Source organism: Arachis ipaensis, chromosome B07, assembly GCF_000816755.2.
Source record: "Arachis ipaensis cultivar K30076 chromosome B07, Araip1.1, whole genome shotgun sequence".
Lineage (NCBI taxonomy): Eukaryota > Viridiplantae > Streptophyta > Magnoliopsida > Fabales > Fabaceae > Arachis > Arachis ipaensis.
Window position 1 is genome coordinate 17,452,008 of NC_029791.2, and position 13,249 is coordinate 17,465,256.

At 30.8% G+C, this 13,249-nt stretch overlaps 1 protein-coding gene across 2 annotated transcripts in view; it reads right to left on the minus strand.

The window, feature by feature from the left end:
• The window catches only part of LOC107606821 (anthranilate N-methyltransferase-like), a 16,192-nt gene extending 9,491 nt beyond the window's left edge, over positions 1-6,701 (minus strand). The window contains exon 1 of one of the 2 annotated variants that reach the window (XM_021107405.1): positions 6,187-6,699. In XM_021107405.1, the coding sequence (XP_020963064.1) occupies positions 6,187-6,614 (428 nt within the window). In that variant the 5' untranslated portion in view covers positions 6,615-6,699. Of the gene's footprint in view, positions 1-6,186 lie in introns of both variants that reach the window. The other variant, XM_021107406.1, reaches the window with a different exon arrangement.

A 13,249-nucleotide genomic window follows, 5' to 3' on the forward strand; every position in this document is an offset into this window, starting at 1 on the left:
CAAAATAATTAACTATATCTAAAACTCCTGAAATGAATTATTTGTTCATAAAATTAAATTTTAATTTATATTATCAACGATACACCTAGATCTTTATTAGTTAGGAAATAGTCAAAATCAGATATAATTTGTTATAATGTAATTGATTCTGAGGGTCAAATTAGTTTGATTGGTTCACAAGCTTATTCTATCTTCCCATGAATAACTTTTACTCTGTTTTTGAACTTCTCAATAACAGAATAAAGGAATTATAATTTAAAATAAGAAAAATAATATAAGAGTGAAATAATAATTTAAAAATATTTGACTAATAATCATTGAAAATAGTCGGTTTTTAATTGGATTTAAAGGATTAACCTAAGGTGTAGTTGCTGTCAGCCGTAATTATCAAGTTAGCATAACAAATAATTCTAAAAAAGTTATTACTTTCAAATTTTATATTTTATATTTTATATTTTTTTAAAAATAAATATTAAAAGAGTTAATTTTACATAAAAAAAATTAGCTAATACTTTTTATTTTTTATTATATTTTTTAATTTGACAAATTAAAAATTAATTCATTACTGTTCTCTTCTCTCTCTCTCTTACAAATAAGTTGCTATATATATTCAATATATTGAGTTGATTATATTGGCTAATATTAATACTAGAGTCTTCTATTTTATCTTCTTTATTTATTTATTTTACAACACGTTATCAGCACGAGACTCTGATCAAATTTTAGGAAGACTCAGGTAACAAATTTTTATTATGTCGAAGTTCTCTCATCTTGAATTTAATGCTCTTGATATATCTAGAAATAATTATTTATCATGAATATTAGATGCTGAAATCCATCTTGATTCAATGGATCTTGGAGATACCATTAAGGCTGAAAATAATGCATCACAGAAAGATAAAGCCAAAGTCATGATTTTTCTTCGTCGTCATCTTGACGAAGGTTTGAAAAATGAATGTCTCACATTAAAAGATCATGCAGATCTTTGGAAAGACCTTGAAGAAAAGTACAATCATCAAAAGACGGTGATACTTCCTCAAGCCCGATATGAATGGACGCACTTGCGTTTACAGGATTTTAAATTCATAAATGAATATAATTCGGCAATGTTTCGAATCATCTCACGAATGAAATTATGTGGGGAAAAGATATCTAATAATGATATATCAGAGAAAACTTTCTCGACCTTCCATGCCTCGAATGTGCTCCTGCAGCAGCAGTATCGAGAAAAAGGATTTAAAAAGTATTATGAGTTAATTTCTTGCCTTTTTGTTGCTGAACGCAACAATGAGTTGCTCTTAAAGAATCATGAAGCACGCCCAGCTGGCGCCGCCCCCATTTCCTGAAGTAAATGCGGTAAATCATTACTCCAGAAGAGTTAAATGGCAAGGTTTTGGCAACAAGAAAAATTATGGAAGGAAAAGGAATTATGTTCAAAAGAGAGGATCTCACCAGAAGTGGGATAAAGAAAGAAATATTGGGCAAAATAAATCAACAAAGGATAAGTGTTTTCACTGTGGTGGAAATGGCCATTGGTCGCGTACCTGTCGTACACCAAGGCACCTAGTTGATCTTTATCAAGTATCTTTTTGAAAATGGATGACAAAGGAAATGAAACAAATTTTGTTTCAAATGATGCTGCAAATTTCACCACTCATTATAATGTATCTGATTTCTTTGAGGATCCTGAAGAAAATATTGGTCATTTGATCAACGATGGAATAGTTTAATATGTGAAATTGTTAAGTATCCATGTAAATAAATAATGTAAAGAACTTATTGTTAAGTTTTATTTTCTATGTATTTAAGTTTTAAATATGATGTATATAAATAATAAAATATTAATGTTTATGAATTTTGAAATCATTAAATGTGTCAAGTTTTAAAATAAAATTTTAGTATATGACATTATTTTTATGTACAGTGTTTTTTAGAAAAATAATTCCGATCAAGTGTTCAATTTAATTGTGCATACTACTCATTTTATTATTATTATTTGTCTTTGAAGAAAATGGCAAGGATATATAATGAAGATGCATGCCTTGTGGATAGTGCAAGTTCGCACACCATTCTCAAAAGTAATATATATTTTACCTATCTTGTGCCAAAAGAATAATATGTTAATACTATTATTGGCTCAAGCAATGTGATTGAAGGTTCCGGAAGAGCTATAATTTTATTTTTCGGAGGAACAAAATTCATAATAAATAATGCACTATTGTTTACCAAGTCTCTAAGAAACTTGTTAAGCTTTAAAGATATTCGCCGAAATGGATATCATATTGAGACTATGAATGAGGAAAATCATGAGTACTTATGTATCACAACTCATGATTCAAATAAAAATGTTATATTAGAAAAGTTGCCATCACTTTCATCTGAGTTATATTATACCAAGATTAGTGCAATTGAATCACATGCCATTCTAAACCAGAAGTTTACTAGCCCAAATGAATTCATAACTTGGCACGATCGATTGGGTCATCCGGAAACAACCATGATGCGGAGGATTATTGAAAACTCTCATGGACATTCACTAACAAAACTAGAAGATTCTTAAAACTAGTGAATTTTGTTGTGCTGCATGTTCTTAGGGAAAGTTAATTTTAAGGCTATCACCAGTAAAGATTGGATTTGAGTCCTATGAATTCCTAGAAAGGATTGAAGGTGATATATGTGGACCTATTCATCCACCATATGGATCTTTTAGATATTTTATGGTCTTAATAGACGCATCTTCGAGATGGGCACATGTGTGCTTATTGTCTTCTCGCAACCTGGCGTTTGCGAGATTACTGGCTCAAATTATTCGATTAAAAGCACAATTTCTAGAAAATCCAATCAAAGCAATTCGTCTTGATAATGCTGGTGAATTTACTCTCCAAGCATTTGATGCTTATTGTATGGCTAATGGAATAAGTGTTTAACATCTAATAGCTTATGTTCACACACAAAATGGGTTAGCAGAATCACTTATTAAACGCTTCCAATTAATTGATAGACCCTTCCTTATGAGAACAAATCTCCCAACCTCGGTTTGGGGGCATGCTATTTTACATGCCACAACACTTATTCGTTTGAGACCAACGAGTTACCATAAGTTCTTTCCTATGCAATTAGCTTTTGGCCAGCAGCCAAATGTTTTCCATTTAAGAATATTCGGGTGTGCGATATATGTTCCCATTGCAGCATCTAATCACACCAAAATGGAACCCCAAGAAAATTAAGGATATATGTTGGATATGATTCTCCCTCTATAGTGAGGTATCTTGAGATACAAACGGGAGATGTATTTAAAGCCCGATTAGCAGATTGTCATTTTGATGAATCAAAATTTCCAACATTAGGAGGAGAGAATAAGCTTCCTAAAAAGGAACTTAATTGGAATGAATCATCCTTGATGCATTTAGATCCTCGATCAGGGCAATGTGAACTAGAAGTTCAAAAGATTATACATTTGCAAAGAATAGCAAATGAATTGTCTGATGCATTTTCTGATACAAAGAGGATAACCAAATCTTATATACCAGCGGAAAATGCCCCAATTCGAATTGATGTCCCAGTAGGACAAGTAGCCACTGAAGCAAATTCACGCCAGAAGCGTGGCAGCCTGTCGATTCCAAAGACAAAAATCTTCGAAAAAGAAAAGAGGTAAATACTATTTCTGTTGAAAAAGACATAGTAAAGGCACCTGTAGTTGTCCAAAATTCTGATATAATTTTAACACCAGAAGACGTTCAGGTACTTGAAAATTGTGAAAATGACGAGATCTCGATAAATTATGTCTTTACAGGAGAGAAATGGGACCGAAATAAGACAATTGTCAATGAAATATTTGCATATAATGTGGCATTGAATATCATGCATGAAAATAAGGATCTTGAGTCAAGATCAGTCGAAGAATGTTGACAAATGAATGATTGGCCAAAATAGAAAGAAGCCATGAAGGCTGAGTTAGACTCACTTGCAAAACGTGAAGTCTTTGGACCTGTAGTCCGTACACTAAAAGATGTAAAATCTGTTGGATACCGATGGGTATTTGTGAGAAAACTTAATGAGAAAAATGAAGTTGTGCACTACAAAACCCGACTTGTGGCACAAGGTTTTTCACAAAGGCCCGATATAGATTATGAAGAAACGTATTCCCCTGTAGTGGATGCGATAACATTGCGTTATTTGGTCAGTTTATCTGCATATCATAAATTGCATATGCATTTAATGGATGTGGTAATAGCCTATTTATACGGCTCATTAGATCGGGATATCTATATGAAAGTCCTTGAAGGACTAAAGATATCTAAACCATCCAATGAATATTTGCAAGGGTTATACTCAGTTAAATTGCAAAGATCTTTATATGGTCTAAAGCAATCTAGACGGATGTGGTATAATCGTCTTATTGAGTATCTATCCAAAAATGGATTCAAGAATGATGATATCTGTCCATGTGTTTTCATAAAGAAATCTGCATCTGGGTTCATTATAATTGCTGTGTAAGTTGATGATATAAATATTATTGGAACTCTTGAAGAGATTCCAACAATTATTAAAACTCTAAAAGAAGAGTTTGAGATGAAAGATTTTGGAAAGACTAAATTTTGTCTCGGTTTGCAGATCGAGCATATGAAAAATGGGATCTTTAATCATCAAACAACATACACAGAAAAGATATTGAAAAGATTTTATATGAATAAGTCACATCCCTTGAGTACCCCAATGATCGTAAGATCTTTGGATGTGGAGAATGATCATTTCCATCCTAAAGAAGAGAATAAAGATATCATTGGTCCTGAAGTACCATATCTTAGTGCCATTGGAGCGCTATTGTATCTTTCTAATAATACACGACCCGATATATCATTTGCTGTGAATTTACTAGCAAGGTATAGTTCCTCTCCAACCAGAAGACATTAGAGTGGAATCAAGCAAATCTTTCGATATCTTCATGGAACGGTTGATATGGGATTGTTTTATCCCTATAGATCCAAGTCACAACTAGTTGGCAATGCAGATGCTGTCTACTTGTCTGATCCACATAAAGGAAGATCTCAAGCAGGATACCTGTTTACATATGGTGGAACAGCTATATCATGGAGGTCCACGAAACAGACGATTGCTGCAACATCCTCTACTCATGTCGAAATACTAGCGATTCATGAAGCAAGTCGCGAGTGTTTTTGGCTCAGGAGTTTGATCCAATATATTCTGTCATCATGTGGACTGATTGATCATAAGATAGCTCCAAATGTCCTGTTTGAAGATAATATATCATGAATTGCTCAACTTAAAGGTAGATACATCAAAGGTGATAGAACAAAGCATATTTCTCCCAAATTCTTGTTCACTCATGATTTTCAAAATCAAGGGACAATTGATGTCTAACAGATCCGCTCAAGTGACAATCTGACAAATTTATTTACAAAGTCACTCCCAAAATCCTCATTTGAAAGATTGGTACATGAGATTGGGATGCGCCGATTTCGAGACATTAACTGATGTCGACAAAAGGAGGAGATTGTACTCTTTTTTCCTTGGTAAGATTTTTTTTCACATTGGGTTTTTCTTAACAAGGTTTTTAATGAGGCAGTTCCCATCACTAAAGGATATTGTACTCTTTTTCCTTCACTAAAGTTTTTTTCATTGGATTTTTCTTTAGTAAGGTTTTAACGAGGCAATAATTCTAAATGGTCATTCAAGGGGAGTGTTGTGATAAGAATACCTTATCACACCTTATGTGGATGCCCATTTTCCATAAGATACAGTTTCTTAAGGACGACTGTATTTAATATAGTTTGAAAAAGTAAAGTCTTGTACATGTATAAATAGGGGTTTAACACACAAAAGAAACAATAAAATCACTCTCTCTTTTATATACTGTTCTCTTCTCTCTCTCTTACAAATAAGTTGCTATATATATATATTGAGTTAATTATATTGGCTAATATTAATACTAGAGTCATCTATTTTATCTTCTTTATTTATTTATTTTACAACAATTAATTATTAATTAAAATTTAATTTTCTACTCTTCTATCCTTTTTATTTTTACTAATAATGTATGTGACAATATATAAATAAATATATGTATTATAAAATAATTTTACAGATAAAAAATTAATAAAATAGAATAATTTATTTAGTGAAAGGGCATAAAAATCCAAGATAAGATGCAATGCGTTTACTGACCAGCATGGATATAAGACTTTATCCAGAAGATGCGCCAAAGAGGGTCCCCAAGACACACCATCAGCATCAGTCACAAAGTATTTGGAAACAGGTGAGAGGCTATACAGTAGCCTGTGGTGCAAGTTATTAGAGCTTTCTGGATCTTCAACAACAGAACAAGACAGTAATGAATGACTTGCAAGAAGCCTTAGAACACGATCCAACATTGATGCTGCTTCAGGGTTGTTGCTTCCAATGCGATCCACAATGTCTTTTGCTGAGAGCTTTGCACCTTCGCCTTCTTTTGCTATGATCTCAAATACACCAAGCTCTATTGTGGTCCTCACAGCCATTGGAACCACAACTGAACATGCCATTTGCGCAAACATAAAGGCATCATCTTCTTGTTTCTCAAGTTTTGCATCGGAATCATGTGATGCAAGAGCCATAGATGTTCGGAAGCGACAGTAGCAACAAAGCAGAGAAATTGGATGGTGTTGTGTATGTAGCTTAGAGTTGGACTTATATAAACTGAAATAGAGTTGGACTTATATAAACTGAAATCTTATCTTATCTTAATATCTTGAAATGGGAGTTTTTGGCCCCATTTTTGGTACGCTGGTCAACTCACCACTTTTACCACAAAGATGCTGTCCATAGATTGCTTATTTTTTACGTTTAATTGTGGTTTAATAAAAAATATTTTTTTTAAATATATTTAAATATCACACATCAATTTCGTATTTTTAAAAATTTTAAATTTGTGTGTATTGTATGTCTTGTATTTTATCATATTCCATATTCGAATAAGTGTCTTTGCATCATAATTTAGAAAGACTTTCACATGTACCAGTGTATTTGACTGGTACATTGTCACACTGATATACCGTAAATAATAGCCATTGAGATACTAATTAAAAAATAAAAACGATTGAAATGTCAGGGGAAATAACTGAAGTGCATTTTAGAACATTCAAAACATGGTGTGTAATAAACCTGTCTTATTATAGATGGATGTTGTAGAAAAAATGTGTCCCCTCTTGATGGGCTGTACTGTTGTAGCATTAATTGCTTATAAATGATTCTTGATTTAGCTAACTTAACTGTGTTAGCATTTAGAACCAATGCTCTACTATTGGTCTCTTTTTCTGAAAATAATGGACCTCTGGAGATGCAATTTTATCATTAGGCTAGTATAATGTTATTAGCCATTAAAATTATCATTTTTCGTCCTATTATTTCAAGTATTACACAAGTATTATAATACATTATAACATAAAATTTTTGGTTCTGAGATTAAGAAAAAAAAGTAATCTTTTATCATATTGGTATAATTAAAAAAAAGTGAGATTCAAAAAATAATCTTTAAATGCATTGTTATTTTTATCTTAAACCAAACTCACCAGTACATTTATGCCCACCAAATTTAAACACAACAAATTTCCATCTATTTTTTCAATGTAGTTGCCTGTTCCAATTATATCTGGGCCTGTATTTACTATTTACAGAGCCTATCAACTTCTAGCCATCTAAAATTTATTTTAATGTGACTTGACTTATTAATACAAGTTATCATTTAGTCACAAATTTATTATTTTTAGGTATCTTTTTTCTGCCTTTTTATGGATCTTTTCGTCAATATACACCATGCAAGATGACAAAAGCTTTACTAGCTAGCCACCGATCCATACATGGTATATTGTTGTACTAATAAAGTGGCTGGTATATGTGACAGTATGCTTGAAAATCTTCCCATAGCATTTTGCCATTTTCGGTGTAGTTATATCAAAGCCATCCATGTTTTGAATTGAATATACGCGTGTGAGAGTGAAAAATATAATTTTCAATTTTTTTTTTTTCATCCTCAGTTAATAGATGATCAACTGGGTTAGTTGTAGATGTGTGGAACAACGGAATTAGTCAAATTATCGTTACGATTCTGTTAGTTAATTAATTAGGAGTAAAGTTAATTCTAATTAATTAATTAAAAAATAGGTTTCTTATAAAAAAATTATTATCCTATTTTTTTAAATTTTAAAATAAAAAGAGATTAACAGTAAACCCTGAAAATATAGAAAATGAAGAACACATCCTAGATTATTCAAGTGACGAGGAACCAGCAATTCCAATACAAGTAAAAAATGAAGCTGGAATATCTAAGGATAATCAATCTCAATTTAAATGGGAAACATGTTTTGATAATTATGCTTTTAAAAAAGGGTTTATAAATAAAGATTCAAAATAAACAAAAATACCATCAAAATACGTTCCTAAAATCCAGGAAATGGAAGGAGATAGAATGCTCGATTTAGACTGTAAAAAGAATGAAAAAAAAAATTTCGAAAATTGGTTGAATTCCTTGAATTCTCTTAGGAGAGCAAGGAGAGCTAAGAGTACTCATATGCTAGGAGGCTAAGAGTACTCATATGCTAGGAGAGCAAGGAGGAAGCTGCCAAGGCGATTCTATAGTCTGAGGAAGAATTCCCTTAGGAAAAATAATTCTAAACTCCCCTCTGGAGTTGGCATCTACAATCTCCCCTCTGGAGATAAAAACACCTTATGTAAAATATACTAAATAAAGGAAGTTTTTCCTCCAGAAAGGTACATCTTCATCCTAGTCTTCAATTATGAATTATTTAGAAAGTTTAGAATTAACAGAAGAATCTGATTATTATAGATTAACTGCTTTATTAGATAATGAAAAACAGGCTGTTCTAAAAATAGAATTAAATCTCAAATCAAATGAAAACTTTAATAAACAAAATCCCTTAAAAGAAGTTTTTAATAGAAAAAATATAATATACTATGGAAAAATTCAACTTGAAGCCCCTATAAAGATAAAATCCGCCAAGTTGAATTTATAGGGGCTTTAAGTTGAATTTTTTCATAGTATATTATATTTTTTCTATTAAAAACTTCTTTTAAGAGATTTTGTTTATTAAAGTTTTCATTTGATTTGAGATTTAATTCTGTTTTTAGAACAGCCTGTTTTTCATTATCTAATAAAGCAGTTAATCTATAATAATCAGATTCTTCTGTTAATTCTAAACTTTCTAAATAATTCATAATTGAAGACTAGGATGAAGATGTACCTTTCTGGAGAAAAAACTTCCTTTATTTAGTATATTTTACATAAGGTGTTTTTATCTCCAGAGGGGAGTTTAGAATTATTTTTCCTAAGGGAATTCTTCCTCAGACTATAGAATCGCCTTGGCAGCTTCCTCCTTGCTCTCCTAGCATATGAGTACTCTTAGCCTCCTGCTTTCTATTGTCTGATGCTTCTACAATTGCCTAAGCAACCTATTTATAATAGTTGGGTTTGATGGACAATTCCCATCCTTACCCTTCTTATGACGTCATTGCTTACGTCATTGTTTTGTTCTTTTGCACCAGCTACATTGTTGGTGCTCTATGACCTAAGTGCTTACGTCACTATGCAATAATGTTGAGAGATGCTTCAGATGCACTGTCCTCCTCTTTTATCATGTGACCCTCAGATGCATTGTCTCCTTCCTTCATCATGTGAGTTGATTTTGTTTCATTATTGCTTTCTTCAGATAGCTCTGAGGCACATAGCTGGCACTTGTGGTCTTCTCTGTCTTTTATCAAATAGCAGAGATTCCTCTTTATCCCTTCAGGGAGCTTTTCTAAAAGTCCAGATAAGTTGTAGAATGCTAATTCAAATTCCACCAAGAGTCTCATCTCTCTTTTTACAATTTCATTTCTTTTACTGGACACAAGCAGAGTATTTCTACTTTTATAATTAATCATTGTGTGAGATTCCTTCGTTATTTTTTGAGTTCTTTCAAAGACCCTTTCTAATGTGCTGGCTAACATTCCTTCATGACTGTAAATCGTTAAATCTTGAATCTGATCAATTGGTTGAAAATTTTCTGGGAAGACGGACATGAATATTACTTGGTGTGCTGGAACCAAACATTCTTCTTCTTCGTTAAAAATAGGTTGACTGTTTGTAAATTTTAGGGATATATCCCTTGGATTTACATTGTCAATCATATTTTTAAATCTCTTTACTGCATCAACGAATCCTGTAGGAAACTCACTAATAATTTTTAGGTCATTAAAAATTAAAATTGTATCAATTAATCCATATTGGAAAAACTGATAGGTGTCAGATGGGGAAGCATCTGGGAATATAACCAGCTTTGTTAGCTGTTCTTTGGCAATAGAATAATATCCCAAAATTGCCCTTTTTTCTTCAGTCCAATTCAGGACTATGTTAAGAGTTTCTCTGAGATTTGATCTACAGACCCTTTTCTTTTCCTTGATTTCAGCCCTTGTAGGAATGTTTCTTATTATCCCTGTTCTCTGGGTTTGAATTGGAGCTTTATCTGCTCTTTTTAAGGTTTGCTCTGGATGGAGAGCTTCATATTTCCTGAAGGATTCCTTTGCCTCTTCCAGTGTCTTTCTAAAACTATTAATAATTTTTTGAAGATGATCTTCTCTATCCTGTTTTGTAAGAATTAGTATATCATCAATGTACACTAAAACAAATTTATTTAACCTTTTTAGATTTTCTTCCAAAAATCTTTGATAAATACCTGGGGCTTGTTTTAATCCGAATGGTAATATATTCCATTCATAGAGCAACACACTTGTTGATTCTTTTGTTGGGCAAGTAAAAGCAGTTAATTTCTTTGTTTCTTCGTCTAAACGAAGTTGCCAATATCCTGATTTTGCATCAAGAGATGAAAACCAAGTTGCTCCTTTGATTTTTTCTAAAATAGAATCTTTTCTTGGAAGTTTATGAGCATCACCAATAGTTGCTTCATTCATCTTCTTATAGTTAATAACCATTCTTCGTTTTCCCCTTTTAATTTCATTATTGTTTTCGACATAAAAGGCTGGAGCCGCATGAGGACTTTTACTTAATCTTATAATTCCTTTTTCCAAAAGATCTCTACATTCTAGTGAAAACTCTTCTCTATCTCTTGCGGAATAAGGAATTTTATTTGGAACATTTATCTCTTTTATAGGATCTTTTAATTTAGTACTTACTAATTCGTTATTTGTATTTTTAATATCTAAAGGATTTTCAGCACAAATTTCATCTAAAAGTTGTTCTATCTTTATTTCAAGATTATTTTTTGGGATATTTATCTGAAAGTATAAATTTAAATAACATGTTTCTAATATAGAAAATATTTTGAATTTTAAGATCTTATCTATAGTAGTAGTTGGTATTTTTATACGTGTTGATTTTTGATTTATTGAAGAATCGTGTGGAGCTTTTAAAACTATATATGTTAATTCTTGAATGAATGGATGATATAGCTTTAAAAAGTTATTTCCTATGATAAAATCCATTCCAGAATCTAACATATATATAGATGGAACAATGAACCTATAATTTTGAATAAAAATTTCAACCATCTCTGCTTTTTGGTCAATTTTATGTATTGATTTGTCAGCTATTCTAACTCTTAATGGTTTCTTTAATTTTTTCCAATCAAGTTTTATATTTGAACTAGGATAATAATTTTTATCTTCTTCTTTTAATTTGTAATAATGTATTCTATATTCACATATATAAGATTCCACATTGCATAGATCGTATATCTGAATATTAACTAAATGGTTTTTTGCTTCTTGATATTCTTTATTATAGACTTCTTGTCTATGATCTATAATATTTTTTCCAAAAAATTCTTTATATAGAATCATCATTATATATAATATCTTATCATAAGATGTTGTTTTTGTTGCTAAATCTTCTATTATTTGATTTTCTATTGATGTCATATAATCTCTTATAGTTCCTTTAGTATGAAACCCTATGTAATTCCAAATATCTCTTCCAGACAATTCACTAAGCTTTGGATTAGTAAAAGCTTCTAATAAAAAGGAATTCAACCAATTTTCGAAAATTTCTTTTTCATTCTTTTTACAGTCTAAATCGAGCATTCTATCTCCTTCCATTTCCTGGATTTTAGGAACGTATTTTGATGGTATTTTTGTATATTTTGAATATTTATTTATAAACCCTTTTTTAAAAGCATAATTATCAAAAACTGTTTCCCATTTAAATTGAGATTGATTATCCTTGGATGTTCCAGCTTCATTTTTTACTTGTATTGGAATTGCTGGTTCTTCGTCACTTGAATAATCTAAGATGTGTTCTTCATTTTCTATATTTTCAGAATTTACTAATTCTTCTTCTATTTGAAATCCTTGTTCCATAATATTATTTTCTTGAGCCATTTTTAATTGTTTAAAAAGTATTGTAACTTCTTCTAATTTTTCTTCGATATTCATAATTTTAGTGGTGGTTTTACTTTTAAATCTGTTATATTGATTATATTATGAAATTTTTCTTCTTTGGGATTCTCTTTTTCCTTATTTCTTTGAAATTTTATAGATACTAATATTTCTTCAAGCATGTCTACTATAGAGTTTAATTGTGGGTTAAAGGTATGATGAAGATGTGGTGAATCATTTCCATGGTAACATTTTTTAGAAATTCTACGTGAAAAATAAGTTTTTTCAAGTTTTTGAAGTCCTTCAATAAAACTTATAGTAAAATAAAGATTTTGAAAAAAATCATTTTGTATTGATTTTAAGAATTCGGTGTCATTACAGTTAACATTAGTTAAAATCATTAATTTTTGATTTATTAATTTTGATAACTTAATTATTTCTTCTCTTAAATCTTTTAATTTACTTTTTTCCATTAGGTGACGCTTTTGTGAAGAATTACGATTTTAAGTAAAAAGTGTGGTTTTAGAATGTATGGTTTGGATTTTGCCACCTAAGCACATCTTTAAATTTTGCTCTTTACCTTATATTTCACCTAGTTGAAATTATGGTGTTTGGAAAAAAAAATAAAAGAAAAAGATAATTTTAAAAAATTGTGAGTAATTGAATTTACTTATTTATTGACTAAAAGTTAATTATTTTTTTGTTAGACTCCGTAATTGGGTTTTAAAAAAATGATAATTTGCCCCACCGAAATAACAATTTTCCCTTAAAGATTTGTTTATGCTTTCATATTCAAGAAATATTTACCCATCCTACTCAGATACTGGTATTTCACAACCATTTCTTCAATGACTAATTTTATAAG